The sequence below is a fragment of the Condylura cristata genome, unplaced genomic scaffold (assembly GCF_000260355.1).
Source record: "Condylura cristata isolate star-nosed mole 26May11 unplaced genomic scaffold, ConCri1.0 scaffold00014, whole genome shotgun sequence".
NCBI classification, from domain to species: Eukaryota; Metazoa; Chordata; class Mammalia; order Eulipotyphla; family Talpidae; genus Condylura; species Condylura cristata.
In genome coordinates this window covers 26535567-26556495 of record NW_004567115.1, presented here as the reverse complement: position 1 = coordinate 26556495, position 20929 = coordinate 26535567, and the positions used below count along the sequence as shown (strand labels likewise).

The 20929-nt window shown below is 36.3% G+C and overlaps 1 protein-coding gene across 1 annotated transcript in view; it reads left to right on the top strand.

Annotated features, from left to right (window-relative positions):
* Positions 1–20929, top strand: part of KAT6A (K(lysine) acetyltransferase 6A) — a 101340-nt gene that overhangs the window by 535 nt on the left and 79876 nt on the right. Inside the window, exon 2 of the mRNA XM_004682274.2 lies at positions 2210–3119. Within this exon, the coding sequence (XP_004682331.1) occupies positions 2520–3119 (600 nt within the window). The 5' untranslated portion in view covers positions 2210–2519. The remainder of the gene's footprint in view (positions 1–2209; positions 3120–20929) is intronic.

The window sequence follows — 20929 nt, the reverse complement described above, 5'->3', positions numbered from 1 at the left end:
GGCCCGGCCCCTTTTGCCCGGCGTTCCCGGGCGCTGGCTCTCCGACTCCGGCCGGGTGCGCGGGGCTCGGAGCCGGTCTGAGGCGGCAAGTGGGGGTGACAGGTTGGCGGGTGTTGTGGTGCGGAGGAGGCAGCACGTGTGGTGTTGTGTCTGTCGGGCTGTCAGCCCCGGCGTTGGGAGGGGAGGCGGCGGGCTGCCTGTCAACCATCGGCCGGTGTGGACGCGAGCCGCTGGACCTGTCAGGGCTTCCCGGGCAGCCGGTGCGCGCTAGACGCCTCCTCGGAAGCGTCATGTGTGGATTTCAGGATTTGGAGGAGCTGGGAATTGAAGGTACATTGCTCTTCAATCTTCCGCGCGATGTCATTGTTAACTTAGTGTTCAGGTTCAGTTTCCATCTGATGGAAACCAGGAAGCAAGCCGTTGGCGAGCTGCAGGGTTGTGCCTTTTCAAGTTTTTAAAGTTTCTGCTCTTTAAAAAGAGAGCGCGAAGATGTGTTTGGGGGTGGGGAATGCAGGCCTGGGAAGCACCGTCGGAAGCAGTAGTGCTTTCTCTCCAGCCGCTGGTGTACTTTCAGAGAGTTAAAGTTCAGATCTGCAGGCTACATTCTGAAGATCTGGAGACCGGTGAAAAATTCCGCCAGGGGAGACAATGAATAACTCATTCATTCTTTTCTTTGCGTCCTTAATCAATTAGGACGTTCCTCGTATCTTCAACCCGGGCTGTAACTTCGCCTTTAGTTTAGCGTTAATATCTACATAATGAACTTTCTTGGAGTTATAATACTATGAGTTCTTTACTCTGGAGACTCTCACCAAAATGAAGCATAGCTCTCAGGGGGCTTCTTTTTAGTCAGCTAATTTAAAAATAAATCTTGGCTTAGGTTTGAGTGTTTACTTGGGCCTTTTCTTTCCTATCAGAGCTATTAGTACTGTCTATGGCTTTCCTAAAGTCTGTTAGTTTTCCTTTTGATTTTAATGTCACTTAGGAATAATTGCTGTGGGAGCCAGTTTTCTAGCATAGTTTTATGTTGTAAATGAGCCTCAGAAATTAAAAAAAAACTCTTAAACTTATTTTTGTAAGTAAGGGAATTACTTAGATTCAGAAATCATTATTTGGTGATTTAAAAAAAGATTTGTGCCTGTCGGATTCTTTTGTCTGTAAAAAGAGTAGTGACTTTGATCTTGGAGAAGCAGTATTTTTCTGTTTGTGTTTTATTAACTACCTTTCAGGACAGCGATCTTGCATCTTTAGGAGAGGGTCTGCAGACCAGCAGACAGACAACACTTTTTTTTTTCCTTGTACTGTGCTTTTGGTAGGTAGCGTTTGCATTTGAACTCACTGATTCTGGACCTTTCTCTTTCTTCTTTCCCTACATATAGATTAGTTTGACAGTTGTCACTTCCTCCATTACTGTGCCGTTGGTGTTTTAGTGTGGTTTAGAGGAATATATTATCATGTATTTCTTATAAGTGGAATAATTAATTGGAAATTGGATTATTTTAAAACTTAGCACTTTGCATTTGATTATCTTCTATATTGTTTCCATTTGCAATGTTTAAAGTAACGTTCTTCAAATATCAACTTTGTGTAACTTCAATTTACTGTTTCCATTAGTAAATGACATAGTTAAAATTTTCCAAATGGTTCTCTATTGCCCATTTTTAACCAGCCTGAATGTTTAGAATTTGGAAGATGAAAGATTCACTATTACTTTCATTGCAGGATTTTTTCTACTAATCCAGATACTTGCTGAAGTGCTGAATAGTTTCTTGGGGAAAGATGCCAAGGAAGAGTTTCGATTCCTAGACTGGTGAGCAGAGATTGTGTAGTTCAGAATAGCCAGCATCCTTCTGGTTAGTTGTAGCCTACGGGGATCATTCACAGTAGATATACATATGTATATGTATATGTATATGTATATGTATATGTATATGTATATGTAGATCTATATCTATATATTTATATATCTCATCGTATCCTAATCATTAGATTTTTTTTCCTTTCCTATTTCCTTTCCATACTTGATTTTTCTTTTTGACTTTTGATAGAAGCACATTAAATTTCCTGTAGGTACTCTAAACACAAACTTAATTGCTTTTAAAGAATATTAATACAAATTGGAAAAAAAAAAGACTAGGATGTTTCATTTACAGTTTATTTATAAAATGTTTATTTATAGAAAATTGACTTTGTTTTCATTGTTTTTCAGGCATAAGTTGCACATTTTTCTGCTGGGAATGAGATGTTCTTACAACTTTATGAAGAGACTCATGTATGGTGCTATTGAAAAATTTGTTGGGAAGTTTGAAGACTTCAAATAACGGGTTCTTTTTTTTGATTTCTAAAGTAAAAGTGACAAGGCCCTCTGTTTTGTGAAAGGAGGAAGAACTCTGGCCAGAAAACTTGTATGCTATGGTTAACTGGTTCCTAGCCTCCGAGAATGTTGTTTTCCATGGTGTAAAACTTACTCAGCATCAGGATAAGGGATAACGACTCTATGGATATAAGAATCCTTCACCATGGTAAAACTCGCTAACCCGCTGTATACGGAGTGGATTTTGGAGGCCATCAAAAAAGTAAAGAAACAGAAACAGCGTCCTTCAGAAGAAAGGATATGTAATGCAGTGTCTTCATCCCATGGCTTGGATCGTAAAACTGTTTTAGAACAATTGGAATTGAGTGTTAAAGATGGGACAATTTTAAAAGTCTCAAATAAAGGACTCAATTCCTATAAAGATCCTGATAATCCTGGGCGAATAGCACTTCCCAAACCTAGAAACCATGGAAAATTGGATACTAAACAAAATGTAGATTGGAATAAACTGATTAAGAGGGCAGTGGAAGGCCTGGCGGAATCTGGTGGCTCAACTTTGAAAAGTATTGAACGGTTTTTGAAAGGTCAGAAAGATGTGTCTGCAATATTTGGAGGCAGTGCTGCCTCTGGCTTTCACCAGCAGTTACGATTGGCTATTAAACGCGCAATAGGCCATGGCAGACTCCTTAAGGATGGACCTCTTTATCGGCTCAACACTAAAGCAACCAGTGTGGATGGGAAAGAGAGTTGTGAGTCTCTTTCCTCTTTACCTCCAGTGTCACTCCTTCCACATGAAAAGGATAAGGTAAGAATGGTATAGGTATCAATATTCACAAAGCTGATGACATAGCATGCTATGGATTCATATTTCTAGAAAGTTAAACAGAGGTTATATTCAGATTTGTGTTTGAAGACTCTCAAGGAATGATCAGTTCTTTCTTATTCGTTAACTTTTGGTAAGACTACAATAGATGCTAATTTTTCTGATACTTTGAAATATCTGATACCTAAGGTGGGAAGTATGAAATATTAAGCTACGTAAAATAACCTATTTAGATCAGAATATCAAACTGTTATGGAAAAGTTCTTAAGATAACTTTGGAATTTAATGGCAACTAAATGTTGTAGACTTAAAACAAGCAAGTGATTCTAAGAACCTGTCTTTTCTTTCCTTCAGATTATTAGACAAGAATGAGAGTGATTCTCTTGATCTGTAGTAGTAACTAAGCAAATTTAACAATTCTTATTTTGTATTCTAACTTTTTGTCGTGTATTATTTGTATATGGTGAAGTTCTAAATGGTATTATTTATGACAGATGTAACTTTATGCATCAGGAATACAGTATCCTTTATTGGTAATCTGGGGAGTTGGGAGTTTTGCTATATAGATGTTCTTTTATTTTGTGTAATTTAAAGTATATCTTCTTAACAGTTAATTTTGGCTTTTAAATAGACATTTGGGGATGAGGGTAATTTTGTTGGTAGCTTTTTTACATTGACCTGACTTCTTAGCTGCAGGCTCATTTCAAGTGCTCCGAATTATATTTCTGTAGTAAGTGATAGTACTTCTCAGTTATTCCACACCTTATAATACAGTAGTAAAATAATCTTTCTTTTGTTTAAGATCATGGAGGCTACTTCTAGGATGAGAAGATTGAAAAGTTAATATTGAATGTATTTAAACATATTTGGAATGTGATCTAAATTTATTACTGTTAATAGCCTACCTATAGATTTTTGTTTAAGTTGCAATAGAAAATTAGCAGACTTTTTTTATGAAGTTTTTAAGAGATCTATTTTCCTATGAATGCTGAAATAGAAGCATTATTATTTTTACTGCCCTTAAGATTACACTGATATAGTCATGAATCGGTTCTATCCCATTCTCATTCCATTCATAAAGTAGTTATGTCATTGAAGCATTTATTAAGAATAGTATTAAAAATTTAAAGTGGACAAGTCACTAAAATGCTTCCTTTTTCCTTTAATTCAATGCTGTAAGAACCTTTTTTTTTTTTTTAATATTCAAAAGGGTAGGTTTATTATAAAAAGGGAGGGAAAGTAAAGGATACTTGCTAGAAGCAAGTGGGCAGAAAGAACTGCCCCTGAAAGAGAAAGGTTTGATAAAAGAGGCCTGTGTAGTCCCAGGTCGGCTGTCTTGGGAGGAAGGCTGCCTTTTCTGCTTTGCAAAGGGAGAAGGTTGGTGAAGAAAAACACCTGCATAGTCATAGGTGGGCCAAAGAGCTGCTGCCCAGTACTGTATGAACTTTTATTGTTAGAAAAGTTTCTTGTGCAGAAGTTAAATGAAAAATAATGGCTGATTTTTACAAATGTTCTCAAGTGATCTATAGGTAACTACATGAAAACAAAATAATTTGTAGTTCAGAATGAATTGGATGTCATCTGAATTGGGTATTTCACCTGACTGCTTGCCTATATAATAATTTCCCTTGCATGATTTATAATTTTAATTTAAAAAAAATTAGCCACATATACAATGTTAGTTGGGCATGTTTTTCAAAGGTACTTAAAAGATGCAATGTAGGACAGATCTGAGGATCTGAGTCCTGTCACCCTAGGATTTTACTTTTGAAAGAGACCTTGAGAACTATCTAATCCACCAATCCTTATTTTGCAGCTGAACTAATACTTTTGCATTTAAAGTTTAATACAGTAGTATTTTGCTTTGATTGGAAATAACTCTTTGGCTACATACTTTTAATATATATCATTAACTGAGGTAACTACATTTCAGGTGTACATTTGGGAAAATTGAGTTTCCTTGAGTAGGCTTCTATATGTGTACACTGGTGTGAATGGGAAGCTTTCATATTATTATCATCTATGGTATTAGAGTTGATGAGATGTGTTATTTGTTCTTAAGTGGGTGTTTATTTTCTATAGTGAATTTCCTGAGTGTCCCCCAAAATATGAAATACTTACATTCAAAATCATAATATGGTGAACTCTAGAGTGAGAAATTATTCCTTCTCTGAACAGAATTATATGTGTGCTTCTTTTATTGTATTTTAATTACTTCCTTTTTCCTTTAAACAGTTAAAGGAACTATTTCAATTCCTATGTGGAATTGATTGGGTTGTTGCTATGAACCTAGATATTCAAAAAAAGAAAACAAAACATTTATTTGATATTGACAGAGGAAAGTATAGGAAGGGTGAATTGCTGGTGGTAAGGTCTCAGGGATTGCAGCGAGATGAAAAAATGCACAAAATAAAGAATGATGTAAAATAATAAAAAAAAGTTTCTCTTTTAGACATTAATTAACCTGCAAATAGTTGTTGATGACCTGCTGTGGGCCAGAACTAAAATGGATTTAACTTCTACTGAATTAAAATATATTTGCTATGCAAAAACATCAGCTTTGGACTGAGAGTTGAAATTCAGGGACTATGAACAAGTTCCTTATTAGTTTTTCTGTATGAATTCTAACTTGTGTCTAGGTGGTATTAAATTTTGGAATAAACTATAAAGCTGTATGTTAACTTTTAAGCAGTTGATTGGTTTTCTTTTGGTGAGATCAGCTGTGTAGAAATATTTAATGTGAAGACACTTGATTTTAAGTGTGTTTTCATGTTGTTAAATAGGAGAATCCATGGACACTGTGATTTAAAAATTTTATCCATGTTTTAAGGGAAATTTTTGAGCTAACTTTAGGATATGGTAGTTTATTATTATTATTATTATTATTATTATAGTTTATTTTTACATCACTTTGTGCTTTTTCCATCTCAATTGTAATCCCTGTGGACTTCCCATCACCAGTTCACCCATCAGTGCCATCACCATAGTCCTGTGCAAACTACCCCCTAGCCTCCCATTTTTGATCCTATTTCTCACTCCATTCCTGTAAAATGTCTCTGGTATATGGTTGTTCATTATTATTTTTTGGGTAGTTAACTTTTTAACATAATGTGTTTCCTATTATGGCTAAGCATATTACTTTAAACTCCATACATACATCTCAGTGAGATAGGTACTGCTATTTATGGATGAACAAACTAAGGCATAAGAGATTCAGGAATTTGTCCAAGTCACAAAGATATATGACAGAACTAGGATTTCAAATAGCCTGGCTCCAGAATCTTTGTAAAGGCTACCTACTGTCTCTTGGGAGTTGTCATTTATAATGGCAATTACTGCATCCAAGTACACTGATTGGTCTTGGTGTTAATTTCATAGTGCATTCTCTGATTATGGAAGGAAACTTGTTCCCCCACCCCTTCACTATGTCCTTTATTCCTCTATCTTAGAATGAACTCTAAAACTGTGAACTTTGAACCAGTGAAAAAAGAATGTATCAGAAGCCAAAGATTATGTGTAAGCTAGATGTGTATATTTGAGGTATTTAATGGGTTTTTGTCTACGTGATGGATTTTTTTATTTTCTTAAGTTATTAGCTTAACTTTGATTTCAGTCATCAATACATTTTCTGATACTCATTTTAGTATATGCATAGATGTAAATAGAGTGTGCTCATTTGGGACAAATGTTGCTGACTCTTAAATTGTGGAATATAGGTGAAGGTGGTAATGTGTAACTGGTTTAAATAACAAATTCCTTGTAAATTTTCTTTGTTTTGATACGATTTTGTTTACTCACATCGTTTATTCATTATTCATTCAGCAAGCAGTTGACTACCATGGAGAGTGTGTAGGATTTACATCTGATTGCATAGAGATGTGAATAAAGTTTTTGGTTATGAAATATAACTCCTATTTTCGCTATTATATTTTTATAACAAGTATTGTGAATCTGTGAGAAATAATGAAATATTTCTTGATTGAGGCTAATTTTGTGATGGTTCATTAACAAATTATCTTTAGACACTGAACCTTGGAAGGATCCTTTTCATTTCAGGAATTATTCTCTTAATTTTAAGTTTCCATGTTCATCTAACACTAAAATAATTTACTCTGGAAAAAAAGAAACTAACGTATGTTCTATATTACTAGTCTAGAAAACTAGACTCTTATGCTAATTGGCCAGATCATTAAAATGTTGTTATTTTGTGGAGTAGTGTTGTGGAACAGAATTATAATTTGCCGAAGCATTTCGGCTGGAAAGGGAGGAGAAGATCCCGTTAACTAATTTAGTGTTTTAAGTTACCACCTAGGTAACTAGGTACTAGAGTAGAAAGATCAAGTGATAAATCTGTAGCCTTCTAGTAATATAAGTTATATCTCAATGCAATGAACTCATATTAGTAAAAGCCCAAATTATTTGGTGTTACTGGACTTTGAATTTTAAATTCATAGAATAAGTAGTTCTTTGACAGGAACTTAGATTTTGATGTAGAAATACTGTTTAGAATAGAAATATGTTTTCAAGTTAATGACAGCTATGAATGATAAAGTTTTGACTGAATGCTTTGGACATGGCCTTAAAATTATTTCACATTTATTTGCTGGAATGGTGGTATTATAAAATTGTTACAAATAGTAGTTTGTTCATTTAAATTCAGGTATCTCGTTGTCATGGTACTTTATAAATTGTCCATACTATTTAAGTTCAGGATTGTTTGACTGGTTGATAGAATGAGTGTTTTCTTAATATTAAAATCAAAATCAACCAAAAAAAAAAAACTGAAAGAAAAAGCAGTTACAAGAAATTTGAGATAATTTCGCAGTAAACAGTGGGAAAGTGTCCAATTTAAAGTATATATTGATACCATATGATTATATACAAGCAACTGTACTTTACAGTATAATAATTGGGAAACTCTTTAGATTGTAGGTTTTTTTTTTTAAAAGATTTATTTATTTGTGCATACAGAACTGGGGTACAGGCCAGAGGCTCAGGGGCGGTGAGAGGCTTCACCAGAGACAGAGTGGGGAACAGAACAGGCAGATCAACAAAGTACACTGCTGAGGGGAGCAGCTGGCGGGTCAGAAGAGGTCTGCCACACCATGTGGTCACTTCCGGGGCAGGCGGGAATTGAACTCATGCGGAAGTGGCTTTAGATTCTCAGTGTTGTGCTTTAACTGGCTGCGCCACCAGGGAGGACCGTAAGTTTTAATTTTACATTGTGGAGGAGGTGAATGGAGGATGATTCCCCAAGTGTTATTTAAATAAATGAGGATTACTTTAGAGAAGTTACCCTAACTATACATAGTTGATGTTTGTTTTTTAAAAAATTTATTTATGTATACAGAATTGGGGTACAGGCCAGAGGTGGAGGGGCAGTGAGAGGATTTACCAGAGACAGAGTGGTGAGCAGAAAAGGCAGACTGAGGAAGTATACTGCTGAGGGAGCAGCGGGAGGGTCAGGATGGGTCTGCTGGGCCATGTGGGTCACCTCCTTGGTGTGGATCGAACTCATGCTGAAGTGACTTTAGCATCTTAGTGCTGTGCTTTAACCCGCTACGCCACCAGGGAGGGCCCCATAGTTGATGTTTTTAAGTAGTAGCAAGGACACAGTGATGTGGATAATATAAATTTTATAGCATTTTAAAATTGAATTGATAGAATTCAATAATTATATATTTTTGTACATTTCTTACATTGTTTATACCATTTTTTTGTTGTTGTTGTTGTTGTTACTCTAAACATCCCTGGTCTTAAAGAGGAGCTAGCTAGAAATTAAAATTTGTTACTAGCAACTCATTGATTGTGTGTAAATGTGGATTAGGAATTGACTTCATCTCAGTAGACTTATTTTTATTAAAAAAAAAAATCTAGGCCCTCCCTGGTGGCACAGCAGGTTAAAGCACAGCACTGAGAAGCTAAAGCCACCTCCTCATGAGTTCGATTCCTACCTGCCCCGGAGGTGACCACATGGCGTGGCAGACCTCTCCTAACCCTCCCCGCTGCTTCCTGCTCTGCTCTGGTGAAGCCTCTCGTCGCCCCTGGCCTCTGGCCTGTACCCCAGTTCTGTATGCACAAATAAATAAATCTTTAAAAAAAAAATCTAAATTTAAAAAATAGTCTAGGCAGAGATGTTTGTAATGCAGTGTTTATTTACAATATAACCAACATTGGCCTTCTTTGTTAGCCTATAAGTTTTGGTAATTTGGTAGGTTTTGATAATTTTCAGCCCATGACATCCTGAAGGAAATCTTGAGGCACTAAAGAAATCTTCAGCCCATGACATCCTGAAGGAAATCTTGAGGCACTAAAGAAATCTTTAGCCATTGCTAAACCAAGCTTTTGTATTCAGCCAGTGCACGTAACCCATTTTTCTTACAGAGTTATTAGCACTTTCATCTTTTTTGGAGTAAACTTCTAATTGATGAAATAAAGGGAAGAAATTAATGAGGATATCAGATACTACAGATTGCTTAGGGACTAGAGGTCTGTAGGACCTAATCATCTTGACCATTCTTTTTTGCATTTTTATCAGTAGGCCAAGGGAATGTAAGCAGTTGCTTATAGAAACCTATTAATAGCTAACATTTGTTAAGGGCTAACAACATGCTGGGCACTTTTCTTTGTGCTTTAACATATACTTTCTTATTGAAGTCTCAAAAGAGCTTTAATGATTAATTTTTATAGACATAATAATATACTAGCTATTTAATAATGTTTACTAATGCCAATTTTCATTTTCCCAAAAGGAAAATGAGTGTATTTAAAATATTTTACCTTTCTTCTTATTCTTGCTGTTTGTATTTTATTTATTTAGTTCAGCTGACACATAGGCCAATACTTTTTCACATTATATTTATCTTTAATATTGTGAAAGTAAAAAATTATTTAATTTCAGGCCTCTTAGGGTTGCAAGAAGTTCAGATTTTTTTTTTCCTTTCAATTTAGACTTTTGGAGAAAGTATTTGTAAAGATTTATTTATGTATACAAAACTGGGGTACAGGCCATAGATAATAGGTTGGTGAGAGGATTCACCAGAGACAGAGTAGGGAGCAGAACAGGCACACTGACAAAGTATACTGCTCAGGGGAGCAGTGAACAGAACAGGAGAGATTTACCATGCAATGTGGGTTACCTCCCTGGCCCAGGATTGAACTTGTGCTGCAGTGGCTAATGATAGCTTTGCAGTTTTCTGCTTTAAACTCCTTGTGCCACCAGGGAAGGCCCAGGAGAAAGTGTATTTTCTACATTGACTTTGTTCTCAATTACATGAATGGACTGAATGTAGATACCAGATTTGCTGGCTAAGTAACATTAAAATTTTTATTCTAGTGTTTACTTATGCATACCAGACCTGGAGTACAGACCAGGGGTGGGGAGGGTTAAGAGGGTTCACCAGAGAAGAATGGAGAACAGAACAGGCAGATTGATTGAAAGGCACTGCTGAGGGGGATAGTGAGTGAGACAGGAGAGGTCTGCTGGGCCATGTGGGTCACCTCCCTGGGCAGGGATCCAACTCATGCCGCAGTGACTGCAGATAGCAGCTTCACAGTGCTGCATTTGAACCCATTGTGGGTCCCTGGGAAATGTTTCTTAAAATTACAATAATGAATACTTTCCAAGCTCTGATTTAAATTTTTTTTAAAGATGCAAATATTAGATATAAAAATATTAAGAGCCTCTTTCTGATAATGTTGTTCACTAACTGGCTATGCTACAGTCAGGTTACAAAGAAACTCTAGCAAATAAATTAGACAAGTAACATTGTCACCCTTCTGCTTTTTCTCAGCAGGAGCAGGATTGGGACTATTCAGCTGCTGCTGCTGGTTCCCGGGAAAATGTAGGCTGTTTCTTCTGGTTTTTCCCTTGACAGGAAAGTCATAGTTCCCAGCAGATTGCTTTCATCAACAGCGTATATAACTGTAAATTCAAGTCCAGGGAATTACTTTGAACTTCCTTAGGAAACAGGTGAAGAAACAGCTGGTAGTATGTCACTGATTTGTTATGGGTTGACATTAAGCATAGAGGTTACAGTGATGTGATATTTGTTTTTGCAGAATGTCATTCTGAGTAAAAATAGTTTTTAACTATTAGCAATTAAAAAAAAAAAGTCCTGCACAGAAAAAATAAGTCTGGCTATTGGTTGATTGAGGTATATTTTATAATTGCATTATGTTATGCTTAAAAATTATAAATTCAAAAGATCTTATAAATTATAAATCTTATAAATTCTTATAAAAATCTTCTGCATTGTATATTTTGAACCAGTAGTAACCTTGGATAATAATGATTCCTCTCATATTTCACAAATAGAGAAACTGAGGGCCTAAGTAGTGTCTTCTTGTTCATTCCCACACAAGTCAAACACATCTGAGAGAACATCTGAGAGAAGTAATCAGATCCTTCTGGGTTTTGTATTTATTTATTGGCTGTGTTATAGAGCCATGAGTATGTTGTTAGAACTGTCCTCCTTAATGGGAACCATAGAATAAACCTTGTCTAAGTCATCTTGGTAATTTTTGTAAGTAACAAATATGTGAATCTGCTTATTTGAGTGTTTGAAGATCACTATGCCCTCTGAGAGTGGAAACTTCTTTTTTCGGGAAAGGGAGGAACTGATTTTTTTTTTTTTAGATTTGTTTATTTATTCATATAGAACTGGGGTACAGGCCAGAGATGTGGAGGGTGAGAGGATTCACCAGAGACAGAGCAGGGAGCAGAACAGGCAGATTGACGAAATACACTGCTGAGGGGAGCAGTGGGCGGGTCAGGAGAGGTCTGCGGCGCCATGTGGTCACCTCCGGAGCAAGGGGGAATCTAACACATGTGGAAGTGGCTTAAGCTTCTCAGTGCTGTGCAAACCCTCTGCGCCACAAGGCAGGGCCAGAACTGATTTTTTAATGGTCCAAATTGGAAGAATTAGAAACTAGAATTAAATTTTTAGCTAGTTTTTAGGAGAACACGTTGAGAGCTAAAAAAGGAAAAATACTTGTATTTTGAAGAAAAGATGTTTATTTAAAGTTTAGTGTGGTTTTCAGAAAGACTTCAATACAGATAACCTTTGAATGAATTGAATAATTATTAGAATTTAAAATTCTAAAGTCTAAGATAGAAAAGACCAAGCCTATTCTTAGCTTTCATTAGGCCTGTTAAATACAGGCAGACTAGTATACACAACATTCATTTTTGTGTATACACAGTATCTTGGTTGTGGGTGATTTTTTAATACCTATAAAAAAACTTTTATGGTAACACACTAGAAAAAACACCATGTTTGTCTTTCTAGGTCTTTATGACTAGCAATTCATCTTAGTGTGTTCTAAACAAAAACAGTTCATGCTTTCACTTTGTTCTAAAACTTAACAGATTAGAATAGTCACAAATGAAGGTTAAAATTGGGGAACAGTTATTTAGAAGATAATTGAATAGTTTTAAGTTGTTAAGTAGAAAATGAGTGATGTAGAAAGAAACTCTTGACAGCTAATAAACTTAGAAAAAAGAGGAGAGTGATTGTTAGGATAGAAAAAAAGAGGAGAGTGATTGTTAGGATGTTTACCTTTTGTGTAGAAGAGGTGGATTCCCTGCATGGGGAGTGTTAGCACGCTTATATTATAGGCTGCCTTCTCCTCCAGGGAACCATCAACGGTAGTTGACAGAGAGAACTGGTGTTAGTGTTGGTTTCAATTCTTTCTGTCTAGTAAAACACAGGTTCCCTCCCCCCCACCCCCCCAACTGGCTAAGTAATTTCTAGAGTATAACAGAAATCTTGAAAATGCTAATATTTTGTGTATGAGTGTGTGTGCTCACAACTTTTCTAATTAGGGCATCTTTAAGTATCCAACTTATTGTTTAGATCCTTATCATTTTCATGCTTTTGTTATTTCATTTCTTTTCATGTTAGTCAATCTGTCCTTAATTCTATAAGAAATCTTCTTTCTAAAACAGTTGATTTTAACAATTCACTTTTGTCAGAGGTGCATTAACATCAAACCAATTAAATTGGACACTAGCAGTGGGTTTCAAATTTCTTTCTTCTTTTTTCTAACATCTCATTCCAATGCTTGGAACGAACATCTCTGTAGTGGGAACTGGCTGAGGTAAGTTGGAACAGAAGCAGCAGTTACTTTTTACATAATAATTGAAATTAAGACAAATACACAAAGCAACAAACTTTACAAGAACACAGTTTAGATCCAAAACAGTACAATTTTTTTGAAAACTGAACTTCTTCTGGAAACTACATTTTCTTATCCTACTCCCTGATTTCCCACCTTTGTGCTCACTTTTACTGTACCTGCTCTTTTATCTTTTCAAGTTCTCATGTGGTTTAAAGTTTGTAGAAAGTTGCTTATATGATTCTGATAGGTGTCTCCCACTGATTAGTTAGCCTTATGGTTTATCATCTTAGCTCCTAATTAACCCCTTCCTGCATCTTATTGGCAAGTTCCAACATTGAAATTAAGTCAGCCATTTTCTCCTTCCTTGCTCCTGCTATGACTGTTTATTATTGTGAGAAAAATTGCATCAGCAATGTGATGGGTTGCTACTTAGTGAATTTATGTGACTTCTGATCTCAGCTCTACCGTCTGCTTGGGAAGATAATGTCTATGCCCATAGAGGTGAGAGAAATGTCTTGTTTAGAACTACTGTCTACATCTACGTGCATCATCTTGTTTTCTGTCGCAAGGACCTGGTCCATCAATAATATTCCCAGTCTTTTCATTCTTTGCTCCCTTAACATGGGTAAGTCACTCATTAAATTAGGTTAAAAACAAGCAAAAAGTTGCTGTTCCATACTCTTATTTTTCTTTGCCTTCATTTAGAAACTGCTTGAAAAAAGTATTATTGCCAAATCTGTTGTAATTTGTATTAGGCCCTAGAGCACCATTTGAAACAGTTCTGTACAGTTTTTAGTCAGTCTTACTAGACTTTTCTCTCTTCCCTTGACCTGTAGCATAATCCTTTCCTAGATATCTTCTGCTCCTCCCTTTTTTCTGGTAATTTATTTTCAATTTGCTTTAGTAGCTTTTTATCTTTTTCCTGTATCTTACATTGTTTAAGGTTTTGCTCTTTGCCCACTCAGTCTCTCTACTTATCTCCTCTAAATTCATATCTTAAACCAAAATTCTCTTGTGCTCTGTACATATATATCCCCTTGTAGATTGTCTTGTCTCAATCATTTCAAATTCATGAGGACTCGGTTTGCTCTTTTTCCTCTTACTGTGATGAGAGGCATTGTCATTCTTAAAACAGAAACTTTGGTGTCATCTTCTGCACCTCATTTGCACCTCTTTTGGATTTACTTCTTGTCTATTGCCAATCTTTTTTCTTCTATTTTTATAACTCTTCTGTAGTTAATCACTTTTAATTAACTTCTCTATTAGCAGTTACTCTTTTAATGCAGATTGCCCTCATCACTACTCTCATGATTAATGTTAGCGGCTTCCTCATTGATTTTCCTTCTTCCAGTATCATCTCTTTCTAGATCACATTATTGTCAAGAATTACCTTATTAAGATGTAATTATGAACAGGCCTTTCCTGGTGGCGCAATGGCAGCTTTGATGTGAGTTCAATCCCCACTTGGAAGGTGATTCACATGGTGGCGCTGCAGACCTCTCCTGTCTCACTGGCTGTCCCCCTCAGCATTATACTTTGTCAGTCTGCTTGTTCTGCTTCCCACTCTGATTTTGGTGAATCCTCTCACTGCCCTTGCACCTCTGGCCTGTACTCCAGTTCTATATGCATAAATAAATCTTAAAAAAAAAAAAAGATGTCATTATGAACACAGTCTCAAGAACCAGACCATTTATGTTTGGGTCCTATGTTTTCACTACTTGCTTTATGATTGTGGGTCATTTGCTTAATTTTTCTTTGCCATTTTTTTCCCTATAAAATGATGATACAGTGTATTTCATAATGATGTGAAGATTTAATGAGTTAATGTACATCAGTATTGCCATATAGAGCTTTGTGAATTATGGGGTGATCTGTATCTGTTGTTTATGTTCAGTTTCCACTAGTTATACTGAGACCTTAAAATGTGGATAGTATGCTGAAGAAGTGAAATTATTTAATTGAAATAGTGACATATGACTAGTAACTACTGGACGGTGCTCTATAAATGTCAGCTATTATTACTATTTAAAATTACTGTTCTGTTTTAAATCCTTCAGTGCCAAATTCTGTGGCATATACATGCATATACATAGGTTTAACCCTAATTTATATTCCCTATGTTGCCACAAACTTGTATGCTGGTACTTCTTCATATGTCCTCTGTGTTCCACTATTCCAGCAGTTCCTGGGACTAGAAGTAGCAGTAGTATCACTTAAAAACTTGTTTGAAATGGAAATATAGGGCCATATTCTAGGCCTGCTGAATCAGAAACTGAGATTGGGACCCAACATTTTGTACATTAATAAGCCTCCTAGGTGACTCTGCATGCTGAGGTTTGAGAACCACTGCTCGTAGTTCCTCAGGCCTACCTTGTTTTTTTCTTCCTGTTTTGTTTTTCTTCTGTTTGGAATGATCATCTTTTCTCTGTTCTTCGTCAGTTAGCTTTTAGGCATATGTTTGTTCCATTTTCTGAATGTAGAATATTACTTTTTGGTATGATTTGCTAGGTGGTTTTGATTTGGAAATGCTTAATTTTTTTTTCCATATAAAGGTAATAACATTTGCAAAACCATACCAAATGGGAATGGTTTGCTTTTGGATAAGAGGGAAATTTCTGTCTACTTTGTTTTTTTTTTTCCCCCCCTTTATCACCTATCCTCCTTCCAGGCTAACCATTAAGCTCTCTTCATGCCCCTCATAACCTTTATATACTTTCATCGTAGCCCATTTTGCATTGTATTTTTGGTTTAGCATGTCTCTCCTACTAGACAGTAGATTTAGGATTTGTTTTTCATCTTTGTGTTCTTGTCTGTCTAGCAAAATTTCTTCTATGATTTACAAGTATTTATTGAACATTTTCCAGGTACCAGCACAATGATTAGGTCTTGAGTAAAGAAGATAGATGGTCTCTGTAGTTAATACATAGCAAGCACTCTGATGTACCAAGAAAGCTCTAGAAAGAAGAGGGAGTAGGGAAAGTCATGGAAGTTTTTTCAGAGGAAGTCTTTTACAAATGAGAGGTTTGTGAGGTGGGAAAGTAAATGGGTGGGGTGGGAAATAGTGGTTCCTAACAGGGAACAGCATGTACAAAAGACCTAGAAACAAAACACTGTAGGCACATAATAAATGTTTAATTGAATAGGAATAGAAAACCAAAATACTTGTCTTAACTGTTAGGTGTTAATTTTGAAATCACTGGCCTCTCCTGCAAATATTAGCATTTTGTTTCTGTATTTTATAAGCTTATAATCAACTTTTTCTATTTGATACTGTTTTATTTGAATGGTTGAGGTTTGATAGAACAACCTCCAATCCAGCAAAATAAATTTATTTTTGTTTTTTGCCTTTTAGAAGAAATGATTTGTTTAATATGAAGAATTACTGTACTGGGCAAGGAACAGATTACTAGTGGCAGAGGTAAACACATTCCTGTCATTGCATAAAAAGAGGCCAAGATTTTAAACAAACAACTTCCAACTTAGAGCACTGACAGAACAAGAACATATCATTAAGAAGACTGAAGGGTGGCCAGCATGACAGTCACAACTGTTGTCATTTATTGGTAGTCTGGCTTTGTATTTGCCCTTTTTTGCTCTTGTTATTGTCAACCTACCTTCCTATTGCATTCATTAACTACATTGTTGGTTAAGGCATTGGTTAATACACCATGAAAGCTCAGCTTTTAGTTGTTGCACACCTACTTTGGGACTTTATATATGTAATTTTCAATAAAATTAAATTTTACTCTCTGTGAAGCTTTTACAAGGTGCTTGGCTCTACCACCTACTAACTTTGAAAGAATGATAAAGTATACAGCTTTTTCCCTGATAATTTCATTTAAGCAGACAACTCTTTTAATATTAGTCAAGAAAGCTGGAAAAGGAAAAAGGAGATAGTTTTTTCCTCAAAACTTCATATGAGTAGTAGTAACATGTTTCTGAACATTATAAAACATTTTGCTTTCATTTATATTTTTTTGTCTTATAACACTTGTAGTAAGGTAGGGAGTCCAGGGGCTCTTACGGCCAGGTTTTACTCATGTAGAATTACATAGTTAGTTAACGGAATAAATGGAATTGGAGCCCATATCTTTCAACTCAGTCCTTCAGCCATAGCAGGCTGCCCCATACAAATGACAAGCATTAAAAATAGTGATTGCTCCTTTAGCATTTATTACATAAATCTTTTAAACCATTTATCAAGTCATAAATATTATAATCTTTGTAGCTAGGTCTTAGTACTTTTGTATGATGCTCAGCAAATGATTATTGATTTGGAACTGTTAAGGTTTAGCAAGGATGATGAGAGAAAGTAGGTTGTTTTTGTCTTAAAGTATTAGCTCTCTTAAATTTAGAAACTAAACTATTTGTTCTTTCAATTTAAAAGGGGTGAGCCCTTCCTGGTGGCACAACAGGTTAGAGCGCAGCACTGTGAAGCTGTCTGCATCCACTGCAGGACAAGACACGTTCCATTTCCTGGCCTGGTTGCTCCCCTCTGCAGTGTATGTCTATCCATCTGCTTGTTCTGCTCCCCACTGTGTCTCTGGTGAATCCTTTTACCCCCCCCCCACCCCTGTACCTGTAGCCTGTACCCTAGTTCTTGTATGCATAAATAAATAAGTCTTAAAAAAAAATAAAAGGGGAGAGAAAAAAATATTGTGTGAGTGTGTGTGTGCGTGTGAGAGAGAGAGAGAGAGAGACAGAGGGAGGAAGATTCAGTTATTTTCTGCAAATGTTTGATACCTTACTGAGAAGTAGGTATTTTAAAGTAGTGAGTATTCTCTGTAATCTACCTATCTAGTTTAAAAGTTGAGGAAATTGTGTTTTCTCAGCAGTAATATTCATTAGTACATAAAATTCAGAAAGTATAAAAATCCTATTCAATACTTCTCCTCCCAGAAAAGTCAGTAAGTTTTGCTTTCTTCCTAACTTCGAAGAGAGTCTATGTTAATAAACAATCATTTTATGTATGAATTTTTCCTTGCCCTTTTGTTAGTTGTTAACATACTGTTCTGAACCTTACTTTTTTTTCTCTCTCCTTTGAAGGTATATATTTTAAAGTATGTTTCATATCAGTACATAGGGTTGGTGGTATCCCAGTATGCCATAATTTATATAACCACTCTCTTGAACATTTGTTTCCTTTTTTTTTTTTTCATTACACACACTGCTCAATTGAATAACCTTTTTGTACATAATTTTACTTGTAATTTCCTAGAAGTAGAATTGGGCCAAAGCGTATATATCTTTGAACTTTAATATTTCTAAATTTCTCTATATAGAGATTTGCCAAAAGGATATGAGAAATCTTGTTTCCCTACACTCTTGGCAACACAGTGATCTTTGGCAGTCTGATAAATGAAAATCCCACGTTTTTAGGCCATTCTTTTATTCTCATTGGAGTTTGCTCCTCCAACTTAAGTGACCAAAGACAACCTTTGATCTGTATTTCTACCACTAAGCTACCGTAAGCCTGATTACTAAAAACCACCCAGATAATCAAAAATGTAAAAATGTGTTTCTTTAAGAAGTATGTCTTTTTAGCTGTATCTCTCTTATAAGAGAGATAAATGCTTTATAGACTGGCCCCCAGGCCATCCCTGTAGCATGAGCCTCCCTTCCCTCTTCCCAAAATAAAAATCTTTGTCTATTATTTTTCTACTTATAGCTGGGAAACACTGATAGATTATTTATTCTGTCCTTATTTGCCAGTCTTTTAAAGTACATGTTATATAGTGCTTACATTTGAAAACCTGTATTTTAATAAATATAAGTTGATATTATACTTAAGTCTCAACAACCCTAGAAGAAAGTTGTCTGTTTTAGAGATGAAACAAAGGCTTGCTGAGGTCAAGTGACTTACCTTAGGTTCTTAGCTGAAGTATATGTGCTAGCACATAGAGGCTAGTGGAGTGGTCCTAATAAACAGGAATAACAATAAACACTATAGATTCAGAGTTGAGATAAACTTAAATTACTGTAGTCATTTAAAGTACTCCCTGAATTATTACATCAAGTATGGTTAGTTTAGACCTTACATATTTAAGAACACAGATGTCTCATCATTTACTTAGTCTTTAAAACACTTTATCTAACTTTATTTTACCTTCCTTTTTGTAAAATAGAGATAGTAGTAGTACCTGAATCGCTGAACACATAAAGCAACTCTTGATAATTTTTTAAAAAGATTACTTCCAGTTTGAGCAGGTCATAACTCCAGTGGTTTGAGCAGGTTATAACTCCAGCAGGTCATAACTCCAGGAAACAAAACAAAACAAAATAATTTAGTTCACAAAGTATTGCCATTATGTTTTGAAGATCATTTGAAATTTTCATGAACACATACATTTTAATAGGCTATAGAAACAGACAGCTAAAAAAGGATTGGCTTAAAAAGGATTTTCCACTGTCTAGTCCATTTAATTTAGGGTGGATATTCTCTGGTGATATTCTTTTGATAAGCAAAATATTTGAACAATTTCAAATATTAAAAAATATTATAAAAAATAATATAATAGCTTATTTTTACATCATTTTATACCTTTTCCCATCTCACTTGTAATCCCCATGGGCTTCCCATCACCAAATCACCTGTGTGCCATCACCATAGTCCAGTGCGCTTCCCCCCACTCCCTTTTTAAAAATTTTAGATTGGTATTTTTTTATAATAGTTTATTTTTACATAATTTTGTGCCTTTTTCCATCTCAGTTGTAACCCCATGGGCTTCCCATTACCAAATCACCAGTGTGCCATTACCATAGTCCAGTGCACTTCCCACCATCCCCTATTTTTGATACCATTCCCCACTCCAACCGCTGTAAAATGTCTCTGATATATAGTTGTTCACTATTATTATTATTTTCTCCCCCTGGAGAAAATACTCCTGCTATGAGTGAAACCATCTGGTATTATTCCTTTTTTTCTGGCTTATTTCTTTTTTTAAAGATTTATTTATTTGTGCATACAGAACTGGGGTACAGGCCAGAGGATCAGGGGCGGCGAGAGGCTTCACCAGAGACAGAGTGGGCTGCAGAACAGGCAGATCAACGAAGTACAGTGCTGAGGGGAGCAGTGGGCGGGCCAGGAGAGTTCTGCCACGCCATGTGGTCACCTCCCGGGCAGGCGGAAATTGAACTCATGCGGAAGTGGCTTTTAGCTTCTTTTTTTTTTTTTTTTAAAGATTTATTTATTTGTGCATACAGAACTGGGGTACAGGCCAGAGGCTCAGGGGCGGCGAGAGGCTTCACCAGAGACAGAGTGGGGAACAGAACAGGCAGATCTATGAAGTACACTGCTGAGGGGAGCAGCGGGCGGGTCAGGAGAGGTCTGCCACACCATGTGGTCACCTCCGGGGCGGGCGGGAATCGAACTCATGCAGAAGCGGCTTTAGATTCTCAGTGCTGTGCTTTAACCCGCTGCGCCACCAGGGAGGGCCTGGCTTTTAGCTTCTTTTTTTTTTTTTTTAAAGATTTATTTATTTGTGCATACAGAACTGGGGTACAGGCCAGAGGCTCAGGGGCGGCGAGAGGCTTCACCAGAGACAGAGTGGGGAACAGAACAGGCAGATCAACGAAGTACACTGCTGAGGGGAGCAGCGGGCGGGTCAGGAGAGGTCTGCCACACCATGTGGTCACCCTCCGGGGCAGGCGGGAATCGAACTCATGTGGAA